Source organism: Diaphorina citri, unplaced genomic scaffold (genome assembly GCF_000475195.1).
Source record: "Diaphorina citri unplaced genomic scaffold, Diaci psyllid genome assembly version 1.1 scaffold224, whole genome shotgun sequence".
Taxonomy (NCBI): Eukaryota; Metazoa; Arthropoda; class Insecta; order Hemiptera; family Psyllidae; genus Diaphorina; species Diaphorina citri.
In genome coordinates, this window is record NW_007377661.1 from 239,379 (window position 1) to 259,348 (window position 19,970).

At 38.3% G+C, this 19,970-nt stretch overlaps 1 protein-coding gene across 1 annotated transcript in view; it reads right to left on the reverse strand.

Moving 5' to 3' along the window:
• LOC103506263 (proton-coupled amino acid transporter-like protein CG1139) overlaps window positions 1-19,970 on the reverse strand; it is a gene marked incomplete at its 3' end in the record, with an annotated part of 47,000 nt that overhangs the window by 12,396 nt on the left and 14,634 nt on the right. The window contains 4 exon segments of the mRNA XM_026821352.1: window positions 95-245; window positions 470-604; window positions 3,531-3,607; window positions 15,526-15,603. Of these exon segments, the coding sequence (XP_026677153.1) occupies window positions 95-245; window positions 470-604; window positions 3,531-3,607; window positions 15,526-15,561 (399 nt within the window).

The window sequence follows — 19,970 nt, forward strand, 5'->3', positions numbered from 1 at the left end:
CTAACCACTACACTCCTGAAGGAGGGTATTGTGGGTAACCTTGACAAAATAATAATTATAATATTCTACGTATGTATTGTGCAGTAGTACTTACTAGCATGTGCATGGAATATGTACATAAGAATCCGATCAGCAGAGTGCCCACTGTACCGACCACATAGCCAGAGTTGTGGAATGCATTGGGCATTGCCAGAATACCTGTGCCCAGACTTGCCTTCAGCATGTGGAACAGGGTGTCCGTGTAGCTAAGGACAAGAAATAGAGGATTTGTTAAACAGGAATCGCGGGTTCGATTCCGCCCCGGGGCGGATTTTATACTAAACCGATAAAGTTCGTTTTCGGAACGGCTGGCTTTCTCCTATCTTGTCTTCCTTCTCTCTTCGATTTCGGGACGATAAGACCTCAGCAGTTACAGTTCGCTCTATCAAACCTCTTGGGAAAAAAGTAGGTACCTTTGTGTCAAACTTACGTGGTGGGATGTTTGACCTCGCGGTTCTGGTAAGGATCATAGACCGAAGCCTCAAGGTCTCCACTCTTCTCATTTGGTGTGGACACAACGTACACACTTGACGGGGCATCTTTTGGTTTTGACTGCAGGGGAGCGCTGAAATTAAGCAAAAGTAGAAGTACGTTTACTAGAGATTCTAGCGAAATGAATAGAATAGAATATACGGTACCTTGTTTATACTACCTTTCTTTTGGGTTTTCATCATGACCAAAGCCAAAGACTAAGGCCGGCCACAGGTAGACCTGATCAGGTGTGCCTGTCAAATCTACCTGATAGTGAGTGGCTGGCCTAATAGTCAGATGCATTGCCATTGCAGTGCCAAATTGAAAATGTCAGTTCGCACAACGAAACACTTTATTTATGGGTAGGGCATAGAGTCTTATGGTGCCATTAATGTTATTAACATTTACCTATTCTACAAAATGAACATATAATCTGTTTAGGGTAAGTGTACCAGTTATTGGCCCTCTGAGAGTTAGTAGTCCACCTTTCCAAGTCTGGACTGCATATTTTCAAAATCCAAGGTTATTAAAATGTTCGCGGAGTACAGACTTGTGGGCGTGAACTCACTGAGGATCGAGGTTTTAGTACAGGGATTTCCAACAAGCAGCCCACGGGCCACATGTGGCCCGCCACACCATTTTTGTGCCCCGCGAAGCACATCGTATACGTGGTTGACTTCTGTAGAAATGACTGTTGCAGTTTGTCACCTTTATGGAGATAATATTTTTTGAGAATCTGGTTTGAACTTTGATTGGCAGGCAAACAATTAAGAGAACTTTGGGACTTCAGGAACATAATGTGAGAATACGTCAATTTACGAGGTGCAAAATACCTTCGCCTTAGTATGTCCCTGTTACATTTGACTTCTCACACAAGTAGGTATATATACATGTAGGTTAGGTATACATATACATATAGGTTCATAGCATATTAATAATGTAATTATACTCGTTGGTATTTGTACTTCGTACATCGTATACGTGGTTGACTTCTGTAGAAGTGACTGTTGCAGTTTGTCACCTGTATGAAGATAATATTTTTTGAGAATCTGCTTTGAACTTTGAATGGCAGGCAAACAATTAAGGGGACTTCAGGAACATGATGTGAGAATACGTCAATTTACGAGGTGCAAAATACCTTCGCCTTAGTATGTCCTTGTTTCATTTTACTTCTCACACAAGTACCTAGGTATATACATGTAGGTTAGGTGTACATATACATATAGGTTCATAGCATATTAATAATGTAATTATACTCGTTGGTATTTGTACTTCGCATTGTTCAACTCGATACCTATTAGCTTCTGTTTGTTTTCTCTCGGCTAAGTGGAAGAGAATGACCAAGGAATTTAATCAGAACCACGTGGTTTTTCGTGATAAGCGATCCTTGTGTTCACTAAGAAGCGAGTACAGTTATAGTTAGACCAGTTGACTAGCAGAATATTATAATAGGTAGTATAGGTACCTACATAATATATTACAGTCAAATATGATGCAAAACTTTAGATTATACACTATACAGCTATACCTACACTGAATTAGAGCTATAACTTCCAGATTCAATGTCCACCGCGCTAACCGCTACACTCCTGAAGGAGGGTATTGTTGGTAACCTTGACAAAATAATTATAATATTCTACGTATGTATTGTGCAGTATAGTACTTTAGTACTTACTAGCATGTGCATGGAATATGTACATAAGAATCCGATCAGCAGAGTGCCCACTGTACCGACCACATAGCCAGAGTTGTGGAATGCATTGGGCATTGCCAGAATACCAGTGCCCAGACTTGCCTTCAGCATGTGGAACAGGGTGTCCGTGTAGCTAAGGACAAGAAATAGAGGATTTTTTAAACAGGAATCGCGGGTTCGATTCCGCCCGGGGCGGATTTTATCCTAAACCGATAAAGTTCGTTTTCGGAACGGCTGGCTTTCTCCTATCTTGTCTTCCTTCTCTCTTCGATTTCGGGACGATAAGACCTCAGCAGTTACAGTTAGCTCTATCAAACCTCTTGGAAAAAAAAGTAGGTACCTTTGTGTCAAACTTACGTGGTGGGATGTTTGACCTCTCGGTTCTGGTAAGGATCATAGACCGAAGCCTCGAGATCACCACTCTTCTCATTTGGTGTGGATACAACGTACACACTTGACGGGGCATCTTTTGGTTTTGACTGTAGAGGAGCGCTGAAATTAAGCAAAAGTAGAAGTAAGTTTACTAGGAATTATACTAAAATTAAGGCTTTCCTTGGGTTTTCATTATGATCAAAGCCAAAGACTAAGGCCAGTAGAGCTATAGGGTTTCTCCAAAATTCAGAACAAGTTGTTTAAACGAGCAGGCAGTAGGTAACTTATTGTTTTATTACGTCTTTTTTTTACCTCTATTATACATTTTTGCTGTTACATTCTTCTACCTATGCAATATGTTAACTAACCTGCACTCCTATAATATGATCATTAGCCCATTAGGAAATTCTACCTATTCTACTATCTGCACAATCTCAAAACTTGGCGTTTAGACATTAGATCGAATGCAAAGCCTAGCCCAATTTGAATTCCGCTCGTTATCCTGACATTGATCAATTGTCATTGATTCCGACATGTGCTCAGTTAGAGAGGTTACATTGCTTATTGATCCAAGAATAGATCTTGTCAATTCTGACCTCTCAGACCTACCCTGATAGCTGATGAACACAAAGACACACTTTCAGGCAGGCCGTGTTTAGGGGGGGGCGAGGGGGCCCGGGATCCCCCCTCGAGCTTCATTTTTCTCCTTTACTGTACGTCAAGGTCCGAAAATTTGATGTTTAATTTTCCACTTGTACTGTGGGCCAGACCCCGAAAAATTTGGAGCATCCACACCCCCCCCCTCATCCATTAGTGTTTGGACCTCGGCCCCCCCCCCTGGCACCGGCCCAGGTCAGGGTCTAGTAACTAGCACGTTTTTTACATGGACCAAGTAGACTTGATCTATCCGAGTCAAACTTGTTTGGAGTTTAGAGAACTTAGAATTGACACTTACGAATTTACAGGTTCCCTGTAAGTGGGTACAGAGGGTGGTACATCTGTCTGCAACGTAGGATTATCGTATCCTTCATTCTGAAACATGTGAAGGAAATAAAAACGTTGTGTAGTAAGAGCCGCAGTGATATAGGGCATTTATGAAAGCCGATGGCCCTACTTATACCAATACCAAGGGACTCCGAAAAAAGTTCAGGGGGAATTTGACACGTATTTATTGCATGTGACGGTCCCCTGAACATTTTTGGAGCCGTATTTTACCCGAACTTTTCTTGTCGTATCCCAAAATAATGCGTTCTCCCTTGTCTACTCTCGCCCTTAGACACCTAATCGTCGTCCCCTGGATATTTTTGGTTCATTTTTCCTTGTTTATTCGATCAAAATCTGATGATGTATCAAACGATCCATTAAGTGATTTATGGTTTTAAGGTGCGTCCACACATAGTCGGCCGGCCGATCGATGTCGACTGAACTGTCCACACTGCCTCGACAGCATAGATTTATCTCGTCGATCGACAACTGGTCTACTATGTTTGGATACACCTTAATAGGTACCTAATGTATACTGTACGGTCAAGAGCTGTTGTTTTTTTCCGGGAAAACCGACGAAGTGTTGGGTTTTTTCCCCACAGAACATCCATAGCTACAAAACATGCATCAACCAAGCTCTCGCCTACCCTCCGCTTCGTGGACACTCGTATGGTTTTGTTTGCCTATTAAAACGTCTTCAATACAACATCCTTGACATAACATTTAATTAAGGTACTTGAAGCCTATCCCAGATCCTTGAAACGTATTCGAATTAATTAAGATGTCCTAATTTATTTCCGAGAGGAAGCGCCTAATTGTTATTCCGACCATTTTAAATCAATTGGGAACCAAAATCAACAAATCTGTCCTCAGGTTCCCGATTAATCTTCATTGTGGAATTCGATTATGTCGAAATGGTGCCAAAAGTAGAACAAAGGGAACTCAACAATGAAAACTTTGCTTGGAACTTGTTTAGATTGTGGGCATTCGAGTATACCTCATACGAAATTCAACAAGATAATGGATCACTAATGAAATTTAGCAGGATGAATATTGTAGTTGCGATCTGAACCCGTAAACACAGCTTAGGAGGAGACCACCTCAACCATTTCTCGTATGTTGCCGAGGCAGAAAATTAGGTATGATGAAGCTAATTCATTGTGAGGAACAATGAAAACTTTGCTTGGAACTTGTTTAGATTGTAGGCATTCGAGTATACCTCATACGAAATTCAGCAGGATGAATATTGTAGTTGCGATCTGAACCCGCAAACACAGCTTAGGAGGAGACCACCTCATTCATTTCTCGTATGTTGCCGAGGCAGAAAATTAGGTATGATGAAGATAATTTATTGTGAGGCGTGGGAAAAATACCTTTAATAATCTAGTATCTAGAATAGCGCGGTCAAACTTTCCTGACTTGGCGGGGCGGAGCGCTACCGCGCTCCTTAATCTATGTATAATAACTTAATAGCATCCATTTATTTGCTTAAAGCACAGAACGATCTGCAACTTGTGATTACTGCTCTATACCTATACTCATTGTGAGGCGTGGGAAAAATACCTTTAATGATCTAGTATCTATAATGTATAATAACTTAATAGCATCCATTTATTTGCTTAAAGCACAGAACGATCTGCAACTTGTGATTACTGCTCTATACCTATACTATGATTCCAATCAGTGCCAAGGTTCCCCAAGAGGGAGAGACATATTTTCCAAGGCACGACTGTAGGGATTGGGAGGGTTCAAATTGGGTACAGGCCAAAGAGACTCCGAAATTTAGTCAGAGGGAGAGACATATTTTCCAAGGCACGACTGTAGGGATTGGGAGGGTTCAAATTGGGTACAGGCCAAAGAGACTCCGAAATTTAGTCACAAAAGATCTAACCAGGCCGCAGTGATATAGGGCATTTATGAAAGCCGATGGCCCTACTTATACCAATACCAAGGGACTCCGAAAAAAGTTCAGGGGGAATTTGACACGTATTTATTGCATGTGACGGTCCCCTGAACATTTTTGGAGCCGTATTTTACCCGAACTTTTCTTGTCGTATCCCAAAATAATGCGTTCTCCCTTGTCTACTCTCGCCCTTAGACACCTAATCGTCGTCCCCTGGATATTTTTGGTTCATTTTTCCTTGTTTATTCGATCAAAATCTGAGGATGTATCAAACGATCCATTAAGTGATTTATGGTTTTAAGGTGCGTCCACACATAGTCGGCCGGCCGATCGATGTCGACTGAACTGTCCACACTGCCTCGACAGCATAGATTTATCTCGTCGATCGACAACTGGTCTACTATGTTTGGATACACCTTAATAGGTACCTAATGTATACTGTACGGTCAAGAGCTGTTGTTTTTTTCCGGGAAAACCGACGAAGTGTTGGGTTTTTTCCCCACAGAACATCCATAGCTACAAAACATGCATCAACCAAGCTCTCGCCTACCCTCCGCTTCGTGGACACTCGTATGGTTTTGTTTGCCTATTAAAACGTCTTCAATACAACATCCTTGACATAACATTTAATTAAGGTACTTGGATTTTTCTTTTCAATCTCTCTTCTCACGGAAGTATTGAGTTATTCTGAAGACAATCTATGCAAGGTTACTGCATACGTATACATCAGTTAGCCGTTGTTCTATTTAGAAATACGCCATTGTGGCCTTATGTATCCTATAAGACGTGGACTGTTCTGTACCAACCCTTCCAATAGTGTGGAATGTAAGTAACTTCTGAAACTTACATGCATACCTACCTACTGTTTCTAGTAAGATGTAATGAATAAGATGGTGTCTATGAATAGAAAGACAAAGACCTTACAATTCAATTCCTATAAGATACATTCCTATAGTAACAATATTACTTTTTTCTACATAGGTATCAATTAATTAAATTCATTTAACTCTCCAGAGTTGCAAGTCATACCAATAGCACCATAAATATTAACGTTATACCTAGATAGATTTTATCCTTGTGTCCTCAACATAATTACTTCCGGCTTGATTCGATACTAGACTTAACCTATTCCTCTGTGTTCTGTGCCAACTTTCGATTGAGATGACAGAGTTATAGCGATTATCCCTATATCCTGTCTTATCGGGCATTGTGAGGCGTGGGAAAAATACCTTTAATGATCTAGTATCTATGTATAATAACTTAATAGCATCCATTTATTTGCTTAAAGCACAGAACGATCTGCAACTTGTGATTACTGCTCTATATCTATACTATGACTATAACTGTGGATAATAACTACATATTTATGTGGATATAGGTACATAGCTTAATTATTGGGTACAAGCGTTGGCTGATTTTGCAGAGTAGGTAGGTATAATGGTATATATGTATAAGAAAAACACCTATAGATGCATTAATAAGATAGGTAGGTATTAGATACCAAAAAAATCCATTTGATCTTCCGACGTGTCTAGAATTTCATTTTCAACTACGTTTCATTTGAAAATGAAGGAAAATTACCAGAGATCAAGTTGGTAGACAACAAGGCAACCAAATTCTTAATGGTATTTAAGTATGAGAAAAACACCTATAGATGCATTAATAAGATAGGTAGGTATTAGGTACCAAAAAAATCCATTTGATCTTCCGACGTGTGTAGAATTTCATTTTCAACTACGTTTCATTTGAAAATGAAGGAAAATTACCAGAGATCAAGTTGGTAGACAACAAGGCAACCAAGTTCTGGTAGGTATAATGGTATATATGAAAAACACCTATAGATGCATTAATAAGAATACCAAAAAAATCCATTTGATCTTCCGACGTGTCTAGAATTTCATTTTCAACTACGTCTCATTTGAAAATGAAGGAAAATTACCAGAGATCAAGTTGGTAGACAACAAGGCAACCAAGTTCTTGGTAGGTAAATCCACATTCCCTCTGGTTTACGCACACAGAACCCATATATAATATCATCATGTCTAAATCAATTATGTATTAATTATGTGCGTACCTCCATTTAGCTGCACGTGGGGAATTTTCAGATCTATAAATTATTTATTTATGTAAGTAAATAAATGATAACTAGCTATAATGAGTGCTTAAGTGCCTATAAATGAGCGAATTTTTATTTACCGTCCACAATGGAATCTTTTTGATCAATGCAAAACAATCACAAAGCAATACCCACTTACTTCATATCTAAGGAAAGAAGTAAAAAGTTCCTACTACATTACGCACACAGAACCCATATATAATATCATCATGTCTAAATCAATTTATGTATATTAATTATGTGCGTACCTCCATTTAGCTGCATGTGGGGAATTTTCAGATCTATAAATTATTTATTTATGTAAGTAAATAAGTGAATAATTAGCTATAATGAGTGCTTAAGTGCCTATAAATGAGCGAATTTTTATTTACCGTCCACCATGGAATCTTTTTGATCAATGCAAAACAATCACAAAGCAATACCCACTTACTTCATATCTAAGGAAAGAAGTAAAAAGTTCCTACTACAAGTAGGTAGGTACTTATACCTACCGACAGGACAAGTGGTAGCTACCTCCTCAAAGTGTGACAAATGAAATTAGTTTGTTGAAAAATAAATAAATAAACACATGGTGGTGTAATCTTGTTTAAGTAGGTACCTATGTAATAACTTGTGAGTGTTTAAAGCTATAATTCGAACCCCAGTTATGAATCCAGTAGGTACCTAAATTAAATGTTTAACTATAGGTTTGTTGAAAAGTCTTCATAAGATCAGAAGGTTGATGCCTTGAAGACTCCCATACACTTACTGAACTGTCTTGGTGGTGTAGTGGTCAAGACGCCTGGTAATCAGGAGGGCGTGGGTTCAATCCCAGCCGAGGTATGGAATTTTTTCCTCAACATTGTTTGAGAATTTGACTACAAAAGTGTTTGTTGAAGGTTCAAAGGAAGGTTAATAAGTGCACAAGGGGATTCAATGAAGTACCCACTTGCATTTTAACAATTTATTTTAGTATGGCAAGAGGGGAAACGTAAACCTAAAAGTGGTTAACGCCCCTCACGTCATAAACACACTTCCATGTGAGGGGAGGCCAAGGAATTTAATCAGAACCACGTGGTTTTTCGTGATAAGCGATCCTTATGTTCAGTAAGAAGCGAGTATACAGTTATAGTTAGGCCAGTTGACTAGCAGAATTATAATAAGTACCTACATAATATATTACAGTTAAATATGATGCAAAACTTTAGATTATACACTATACAGCTATACCTACACTGAATAAGAGCTATAGGGTTTCCCCAAAATTTAGAACAAGTTGTTTAAACGAGCAGGCAGTAGGTAACTTATTGTTTTATTACATCTTTTTTTTACCTCTATTATACATTTTTGCTGGTACTTTCTTCTACTCATGCAATATGTTTAGGTACTAACCTGCACTCTTATAGTATGATCATTAGTCCATTAGGAAATTCTGCCTATTCTACTATCTGCACTATCTCAAAACTTGGCGTTTAGATATTAGATCGAATGCGAAGCCTAGCCCAATTTGAATTCCGCTCGTTATCCTGACATTGATCAATTGTCATTGATTCCGACATGTGTTCAGTTAGAGAGGTTACATTGATTATTGATCCAAGAATAGATCTTGTCAATTCTGACCTCTCTGGTCAAGAAGTAAACCTTGAGTCAAGTTGAGTCTCCTAAACTGACCCATCTCCGCTTGGCATGCTCCGAGAATTCAATAAAAACACTCTTGAAATGTTAATGCTTGATTCGTAGACGATAAGGTAGACTTGAGCAGGGACTTCTATAAGGTAGGTATAGACTTGAGTAAGGTGATGTACCTCTCGCTTCAGGCAGGTAGTTTATGGTAGAAGTCGTAAATTATTCTCTCTGTACATACTTGTGATTTGTTGCAAATTTCAATGTTGGCAGGCAAAAATAACAATTCTTCTTTAGCCAAACACCTGGGAGCAGCCTAAGACGCGTTTCGTTCTTATTTGAACTCATCAGTTAGACATAACTCTCAGGTGTTGGCCGAGAATTTGGAAGTGCTATTTATACTTCAGAGATGGAAATTGTGGAGAAACGAGAACCAGGGTTTCTATGTAAGATTTTATTTTCAGTGTTGAGTGTTGTTGTGAGCACCACACTTCGTTTTGTTTGTTTATCCTGCTGGGATAGGATTGATAAGCCCCTTTACTTTCGTGATAAACCAATGTCTCAAATTTGCAAACCAAATTTTTCTTTCGCCAATAAAAATGTGGGACGTGAGATCATATTAAATTTTTTGTTGCTTTTGTAAATTGCCGCTCTGAATGTCACGTTCCTGAGGTGTCCCAGAGATAGAATGATACATGGATCTCTATGATAGATTTAACAACAACAACAACAACAACAACAACAACAACAACAAAACAACAACGAATAACAAATTAGTATGCAACCTGCAAAGTTGAACAAAGCCCATAAATTAAAGAGAATAGAATTCAGATTCTGGATGGCCAAATTACGCTAATGTACATTTATACAGTTTGTCACATAAATTACAAGTACAGGTGTGAGTAAGAGAGGAAGAGAGATATCGGGGAAGAGAGAAAAGAAGAAGAGAGACATTGAAAGAAATTGGTGGAGATGTCAAAACTCCTTGTAGTAAGAGAGGAAGAGAGATATCGGGGAAGAGAGAAAAGAAGAAGAGAGACATTGAAAGAAATTGGTGGAGATGTCAAAACTCCCCTTGATTATAAACTAGGTGGTATTAGTGGAGATGTCAAAACTCCTTGTAGTTTGTAGTCTTGAAGGCACTATTAGTGGAGATGTCAAAACTCCTTGTAGTTTGTAGTCTTGAAGGCACTATTAGTGGAGATGTCAAAACTCTCTCACTCCCTTAGTCTTGAAGGCACTATTAGTGGAGATGTCAAAACTCCTTGTAGTTTGTAGTCTTGAAGGCACTATTAGTGGAGATGTCAAAACTCTCTCACTCCCTACTTGTAAAATAATGAAGTAGCATACAGTGCATACATACCTACTCGAAGGCCCGATTAGTGGAAATGCCAGAACTCCCATTCTCTTTTACACTCATATATTTACCTATCGAATTTCTCTCTCTCTCTCTCTCCCTCCAAATAGAGCTCAATTTTAATCAAAAAAGTATATGTTTGGTCAAATTTAACACTCGTCTCACAGAACTTAGGTAGGTACCTACATACTGAATAAATACCTCACTCATATGTTTTGAGTGGAAACAATTTTGCGACGAAAATAAATCATGTTCGAGCGAAATATGAGAGTTGATGTTTTCAATACTCTACTCTGGGTAGTTCCAGGTTCGAACCCAGATGGGGACATAATGGTATTCGGTATACGGCGACCCCAAAGAAAATTGGGAAAAGGTGTAGTAAAAGGAAAAGAAGAAGGAGGAGGAGAAGAATAAGGTATAAGTAAATGCAGTTTCTTTGTGTTATTATATATCAAAACTCTTTGGTGCTCACTGCAGCATTATAGGATTTTCCCCCATAATTATCTCAATAATCCTAACATCCAATGTTTACCTACCATGCTGGCACCGGTCGCTATGCGCATTTATATGTCATAGCTACTCATTATCCATATTGAAAAATTCTAACTCAGGGGCGGAATTAATGCCTAGTGTTTGGACCTCGGGCCCCCCCTGGATACGGCCCTGCTATCAGGTCAGGGTCTAGTAACTAGCACTTGATCTATCCGAGTCAAACTTATTTGGAGTTTACGAGAACACAGAATTCACACTTACGAATTTACAGGTTCCCTATAAGTGGGTACAGAGGGTGGTACATCTGTCTGCAACGTAGGATTATCGTAGCCTTCGTTCTGAAACATGTGAAGGAAATAAAAAAAGTTGTGTAGTAAGTATTAATGGTAAGTTTTAAATACATAGGTACGAAATTAGAGTTTGATCAAGCGTACCGGCCGGCGCGCAAACGTCAAGAGTTCGAAGAGCCGTTCCGCCCGGCCTATTTATTATTATGTTAAGGCGGTCTCTTCCTGATCCCTTGTGTGCCGCGTCCATTTTAATTTAGGACTATTGCACTGTTCGCCCGGCCTAATATAATACGAGTAGACTTATGACTTGTGACCTTTTGCCCTTAAATTCCTTTGAATGATACTTGGGTTCTCACCTATTTTCCGAGTCTGGATTAGTCTGAAATAAAAGAGCTAGAAGCTAGAGCTAGAATACTGTTAGAGTTTAGTAGATACCTAGATACCTTCCCACTTTGTGGAATAAATTTTAATGTTGAAGCCAAGCCCTCAAGACGCATTAGCACATGCCATTTTACACGTTCTATAAAAAGGTGTCCAAGTGTCCTAAGTAAGACCTAGGTACGAATATAAAATAGGCACCTAATAATATGCACACTTAGACAAGTCACTAAGGTAGGGTAGGTACATATGTAGCAGTGTCTTAGTGAATCTATATAGCTGTATAGGTATAGCTAGGTACCTCAAACCTCTCAATAAGAAGTAGATTGTGGTATGCCGTATACCTCAAATGAAAGTTTCTAGTGGTTGACCAAATTGCATTGTTAAACCGCACAATTGGCTGCCATTATAGCCTCGTAACAGACTTGATTCATCGCTATTTTCATAGTCGCGTGTAAGTTTAATGGATGCAAATTGTATCCTATTTTATTATTGGCTCAACTAAGAAGCGAGTATACAGTTATAGTTAGACCAGTTGACTAGCAGAATTATAATGGGTACCTACATAATATATTACAGTCAAATATGATGCAAAACTTTAGATTATACACTATACAGCTATACCTACACTGAATAAGAGCTATAGGGATTCCCCAAAATTTAGAACAAGTTGTTTAAATGAGCAGGCAGTAGGTAACTTATTGTTTTATTACATCTTTTTTTTTACCTCTATTATACATTTTTGCTGTTACTTTCTTCTACCTATGCAATATGTTAACTAACCTGCACTCCTATAGTATGATCATTAGTCCATTAGGAAATTCTGCCTATTCTACTATCTGCACTATCTCGAAACTTGGCGTTTAGACATTAGATCGAATGCGAAGCCTAGCCCAATTTGAATTCCGCTCGTTATCCTGACATTAATCAATTGTCATTGATTCCGACATGTGCTCAGTTAGAGAGGTTACATTGCTTATTGATCCAAGAATAGATCTTGTCAATTCTGACCTCTCTGGTCAAGAAGTAAACCTTGAGTCAAGTTGAGTCTCCTAAACTGACCCATCTCCGCTTGGCATGCTCCGAGAATTCAATAAATTAAACACTCTTGAAATGTTAATGCTTGATTCGTAGACGATAAGGTAGACTTGAGTAGGGACTTCTATAAGGTAGGTATAGACTTGAGTAAGGTGATGTACCTCTCGCTTCAGGCAGGTAGTTTATGGTAGAAGTCGTAAATTATTCTCTCTGTACATACTTGTGATTTGTTGCAAATTTCTATGTTGGCAGGCAAAAATAACAATTCTTCTTTAGCCAAACACCTGGGAGCAGCCCAAGACGCGTTTCGTTCTTATTTGAACTCATCAGTTAGACATAGCTCTGAGGTGCTGGTCGAGAATTTGGAAGTGCTATTTATACTTCAGAGATGGAAATTGTGGAGAAACGAGAACCTGGGTTTCTACCTATGTATGTAAGATTTTATTTTTAGTGTTGAGTGTTGTTGTGAGCACCACACTTCGTTTTGTTTGTTCATCCTGCTGGGATGGGATTGAAAAGCCCCTTTACTTTCGTGATAAACCAATGTCTCAAATTTGCAAACCAAATTTTTCTTTCGCCAATAAAAATCTGGGACGTGAGATCATATTTTTTGTTGCTTTTGTAAATTGCCGCTCTGAATATCACGTTCCTGAGGTGTCCCAGAGATAGAATGATACATGGATCTCTATGATAGATTTATACTTAGTGCGGCAAGTGACAAGCCTATCCTCTGAAGACAATCTATGCAAGGTTACTGCATACGTACATCAGTTAGCCGGTTAGCCGTTGTTTTATTCAGACGCCATTGTGGCCTTATGTGCCTATAATACCTGGACTGTTCTGTACCAACCCTTCCAATAGTGTGGAATGTAAGTAACTTCTGAAACTTACATGCATACCTACTGTTTCTAGTAAGATGTAATGAATAGGATGGTTTCTATGAATAGAAAGACAAAGACCTTATAATTCAATTCCTATAAGATACATTCCTATAGTAACAATATTTCTACATAGGTATCAATTAATTAAATTCATTTAACTCTCCAGAGTTGCAAGTCATACCAATAGCACCATAAGGATAAAATCCGCCCCAGGAGAGAATCGAAACCGCAAGTTAGCGCTTACAAGACAGAAGCGCTACCCTCTAACATTACAGAACTCGATTGAGTACCAAAAGCAGACATTGATTTTTATTTATTTATTTTTTCCTATTGGGAAATGTTTCACATTTACTTATGTATCTTATGTTCTTATGTTCATCATCCTATGTACAGATAAGTACATAGGATACTTCGCTATTTAATTTTATTCACAGCTGGGCCGGGATGTCTGCAAAAACGAACCTTATATATCCATTTAGGATAAAATCCGCCCCAGGAGAGAATCGAAACCGCAAGTTAGCGCTTACAAGACAAAAGCGCTACCCTCTAACATTACAGAACTCGATTGAGTACCAAAAACAGACATTGATTTTTATTTATTTATTTTTTCCTATTGGGAAATGTTTCACATTTACTTATGTATATCTTATGTTCATCATCCTATGTACAGATAAGTACATAGGATACTTCGCTATTTAATTTTATTCACAGCTGGGCCGGGATGTCTGCAAATCACGTGAGATGATTACAGAGTATATCAAGGTCGACAGAACAATTTAGCAAATTCATTACCTACATAGGTACCTCTTTGTAATGCATTAATGAAATAGGTTGGTACCTAACAATCCTAATGGTATAGGGTTCTCGGAAAATGGCTTCTACTGCTTTGAGAGGTACCTAGCTATCCTAAAGAAGATACCTACCTATCTAGTTAAATAACAAACCCTCATACCTCATACCTATTCAAATTAGACGGAAAATTCCTAGATCACACAAGATGATGTTCCTCACAAGATATAGGGCAAGGAAATAGGAAGAATTTTTTGACGCATTAAAACTTAATACCTAAGAATAGGCTTGCCAAACGTCCCGAATTGGCCGGGACAGTCCCGAATTTCAGGGGGTCTCCCGGCGTCCCGTTCAGTTTTTCATTTTGGGGCGTTTTGTCCCGAATTTCCGTTTTTGTCCCAGAAAAAATTCGGGACGCGTTTTTTCGTTGTGTAGTAAGAGTTAATGGTAAGTTAGTTCTAGATACCTAGGTACGAAATTAGAGTTTGATCAAACGTACCGGCCGGCGTGCAAACGTCAAGAGTTCGAAGAGCCGTTCCGCCCGGCCTAATATAATACGAGTAGACTTGTGACCTTTTGCCCTTAAATTCCTTTGAATGATACTTGGGTTCTCACCTATTTTCCGAATCTGGATTAGTCTGAAATAAAGAGCTAGAAGCTAGAGCTAGAATACTATTAGAGTTTAGAAGATACCTATAGAAAAGATTTTAGAAAACCCTAAATAAATTCCTACTTTGTGGAATAAATTTTAACGTAGGGGCCAAGCCCTCAAGACGCATTAGCACATGCCATTTTACACATTCTATAAAAAGGTGTCCAAGTGTCCTAAGTAAGACCTACGAATATAAAACAGGCACCTAATAATACCTATGCACACTTACACAAGTCACTAAGGTAGGTACCTAAATATGTAGAGGTGTCTCAGTGTATATTTTTAGCTAGGTACCTCAAACCTCTCAATAAGAAGTAGATTGTGATATGCCTGAAAGTTTCTAGTGGTTGACCAAATTGCATTGTTAAACCACACAATTGGCTGCCATTATACGCTCGTAACAGACTTGATTCTAGGTCTACAGCTCACTAAACTACTTTTTTACCATTTGGTAATTTAGTCTCTTACCTTTTTGCTTTCCAGTTGTATTTGATCACGAGTCATGCTGGGGATCGATTCGACTGCCTTGGGTGAAATGGATGGCTCCTGAAATTCTTGTTAGGTAAATCCACATTCCCTCTGGATTACGCACACAGAACCCATATATAATATCATCATGTCTAAATCAATTAATGTACCTATTAATTATGTGCGTAGGTACCTCCATTTAGCTGCACGTGGGGAATTTTCAGATCTATAAATTATTTATTTATGTAAGTAAGTAAATGATAATTAGCTATAATGAGTGCTTAAGTGCTTATAAATGAGCGAATTTTTATTTACCGTCCACCTTGGAATCTTTTTGATCAATGGAAAACAATCACAAAGCAAGACCTACTTACTTCATATCAAAGGAAAGAAGTAAAAAGATCCTACTACGAGTAGGTAGGTACTTATAACTACCGACAGGACAAGTGGTAGCTACCTCCTCAAAGTGTGACAAATGAAATTAGTATGTTGAAAAATAAATAAATAAACACATGGTGGTGTAATCTTGTTTAAGTATAGGTACCTATGTAATAACTTGTGAGTGTTTAAAGCTATAATTCGAACCCCAGTTATGAATCCAGTAGGTACCTAAATTAAATGTTTAACTATAGGTTTGTTGAAAAGTCTTCATAAGATCAGAAGGTTGATGCCTTGAAGACTCCCATACACTTACTGAACTGTCTTGGTGGTGTAGTGGTCAAGACTTCCTACTACAAGTAGGTAGGTACTTATACCTACCGACAGGACAAGTGGTAGCTACCTCCTCAAAGTGTGACAAATGAAATTAGTTTGTTGAAAAATAAATAAATAAACACATGGTGGTGTAATCTTGTTTAAGTAGGTACCTATGTAATAACTTGTGAGTGTTTAAAGCTATAATTCGAACCCCAGTTATGAATCCAGTAGGTACCTAAATTAAATGTTTACCTATAGGTTTTTTGAAAAGTCTTCATAAGATCAGAAGGTTGATGCCTTGAAGACTCCCATACACTTACTGAACTGTCTTGGTGGTGTAGTGGTCAAGACGCCTGGTAATCAGGAGGGCGTGGGTTCAATCCCAGCCGAGGTATGGAATTTTTTCCTCAACATTGTTTGAGAATTTGACTACAAAAGTGTTTGTTGAAGGTTCAAAGGAAGGTTAATAAGTGCACAAGGGGATTCAATGAAGTACCCACTTGCATTTTAACAATTTATTTTAGTATGGCAAGAGGGGAAACGTAAACCTAAAAGTGGTTAACGCCCCTCACGTCATAAACACACTTCCATGTGAGGGGAGGTAGTGACCTTGAACCGGGCTGAGGTTAGCGGTTAGATGTTAAATAAAATACAACAAATGTCATAATATTGTGACAAAAAAGTAAGGTAGTGACCTTGAACCGGGCTGAGGTTAGCGGTTAGATGTTAAATAAAATACAACAAATGTCATAATATTGTGACAAAAAAGTAGATACCTATCTAAAACAATAGCTACATACGTATAATATGTAGGTAGAGGAGTGTTGTCGGTGAAACAATGACTAATGAGTAGCAATTGTCATATGCTTGGAGGACAAGCTTAGGAATCAGCAGTACCTAGGTAATGCTAGATTTTTGGACCAACTGCAGAAATTCTTCCTTTGGCTTAGCCTATCCACAAAATTATTGTGAAACAATGACTAATGAGTAGCAATTGTCATATGCTTGGAGGACAAGCTAAGGAATCAGCAGTACCTAGGTAATGCTAGATTTTTGGACCAACTGCAGAAATTCTTCCTTTGGCTTAGCCTATCCACAAAATTATTGAATATAATATGTAGGTAGAGGAGTGTTGTCTGTGAAACAATGACTAATGAGTAGCAATTGTCATATGCTTGGAGGACAATCTTAGGAATCAGCAGTACCTAGGTAATGCTAGATTTTTGGACCAACTGCAGAAATTCTTCCTTTGGCTTAGCCTATCCACAAAATTATTGACGACCAAATAAACAAAAAAAAGATAGTAAACCGTCAACAACAAAACAACATTTGTTTTAAACAACACAATAAAAACTGAATTGAATCGAAAACAACAACAACAACAACAACAACAACAACAACAACAACAACAACAACAACAACAACAACAACAACAACAACAAAACAACAACGAATTCTCTCTCTCCCTCCGAACTGAGCTCAAATTTATTCAAAAAAGTATCTTATTCCACAATCAAAGCCAAAGACTTTTCCCCCCTGTCCCATGAAATGCATGTTTGGTCAAATTTAACACTCGTCTCACAGAACTAGGTACCTACATACTGAATAAATACCTCACTCATATGTTTTGAGTGGAAACAATAATTTTGCGACGAAAATAAATCATGTTCGAGCGAAATATGAGAGTTGATGTTTTCAATACTCTACTCTGGGTAGTTCCAGGTTCGAACCCAGATGGGGATATAATGGTATTCGGTATATGCGGCGACCCCAAAGAAATTTGGGGAAAGGTGTAGTAAAAGAAGAAGGAGAAGAAGAATAAGGAGGAGGAGGAGAAGAAGAAGAAGGTATATGTAAATGCAGTTTCTTTGTGTTATATATCAAAACTCTTTGGTGCTCACTGCAGGATTGTAGGATTTTTCCCAATATCTCAATAATCCTAACATCCAATGTTTACCTACCATGCTGGCACCGGTCGCTATGCGCATTTATATGACGGCGACCCCAAAGAAATTTGGGAAAAGGTGTAGTAAAAGAAAAAGAAGAAGGAGAAGAAGAATAAGGCGGAGGAGAAGAAGAAGGAATAGGTATGTAAATGCAGTTTCTTTGTGTTATTATATCAAAACTCTTTGGTGCTCACTGCAGGATTGTAGGATTTTTCCCAATATTTCAATAATCCTAACATCCAATGTTTACCTACCATGCTGGCACCGGTCGCTATGCGCATTTATATGTCATAGCTACTCATTCACCACTCCAATGTTTACCTACCATGCTGGCACCGGTCGCTATGCGCATTTATATGTCATAGCTACTCATTTTCCTCACGAGATTGAGTGGGCCCCGCAACAGCCAGTCACGGAATCAATCATTTGTTTGATACAAATTTCTTGACCCCGCCGGGAATCGAATCCGGGTCTTCCGCGTGCAAGGCGAGTGTAGTGACCACTACGCCATGGGAGCTGACTGACCACTACGCCATGGGAGCTGACAGAAGAAGGTTTTATGAAATGCTTAGGTGCTTGGGATGTGGTGATATTATAAACTGGCTTAGTTGAGCTTTTGGTCCAGCAGGTATTTACTCTCGCTAGTAAAATATGAGCTTAGCTCCTCATTACTGTCACCACTAGGTAAGTCTTCATGCAAAGAAAGAAAATTAGGTCCAGCAGGTATTTACTCTCGCTAGTAAAATATGAGCTTAGCTCCTCATTACTGTCACCACTAGGTAAGTCTTCATGCAAAGAAAGAACTGTTCACTAGAGAATTTGCATAACACTAATTGTAGGTACTTGACAGTAAGTACCTGCCATGACTGTTGCTTAAAAGAATCTGCAATGATTTGCGACCGTATAATAGACAGTTCATAATTTTACTTTATTCGTGTCAAAATTTGAGTTCTAAATTTTAAAATTTCTTGGGAAAATATAAGGACTAAGGAGTTTCCAAATTCTTTTACCGTACCTATGTAGGTACCTAGGTATTTCGACATTTTAATTATTTTTTTATCTGAGCAGTTACATAGGTGCTTATCAGTATTTTAACCCATAAACATACAACTTAATATGCATACCGTAATACGAGTAGGTACGTATAGATAGGTAGGTACCTAATCATTTACCTACATAGTTTAAAAGAGAGTTTTTATCTTTATCTTGAAGAGTATTGGATAAATAAATTGGGATTTCCTGGTAGGTACCTAATCATTTACCTACATAGTTTAAAAGAGAGTTTTTATCTTTATCTTGAAGAGTATTGGATAAATAAATTGGGATTTCTTTCATGTAATAGGCAGGTAGGTACATATTATTATATAGGTATTGTCTTTCATGTACATAATAGGTACGTTGGTATTGATTATTTTGAAGTATCACGTTTTATAAAATAAATGCTTGTAGGTACGTTGGTATTGATTATTTTGAAGCATCACGTTTTATAAAATAAATGCTTGTATTGGTGCATTGGTAGGGTAGCGTTAGCCCATGACAGAATGACATAGACGTCTCAAAAAAGATTACAAGTACACATTTTCTACAATTTGGTCCAGCAGGTATTCACTCTCGCTAGTAAAATATGAGCTTAGCTCCTCATTACTGTCACCACTAGGTAAGTCACCATGCAAAGAAAGAACTGTTCACTAGAGAATTTGCATAACACTAATTGTAGGTACTTGACAGTAAGTACCTGCCATGACTGTTGCTTAAAAGAATCTGCAATGATTTGCGACCGTATAATAGACAGTTCATAATTTT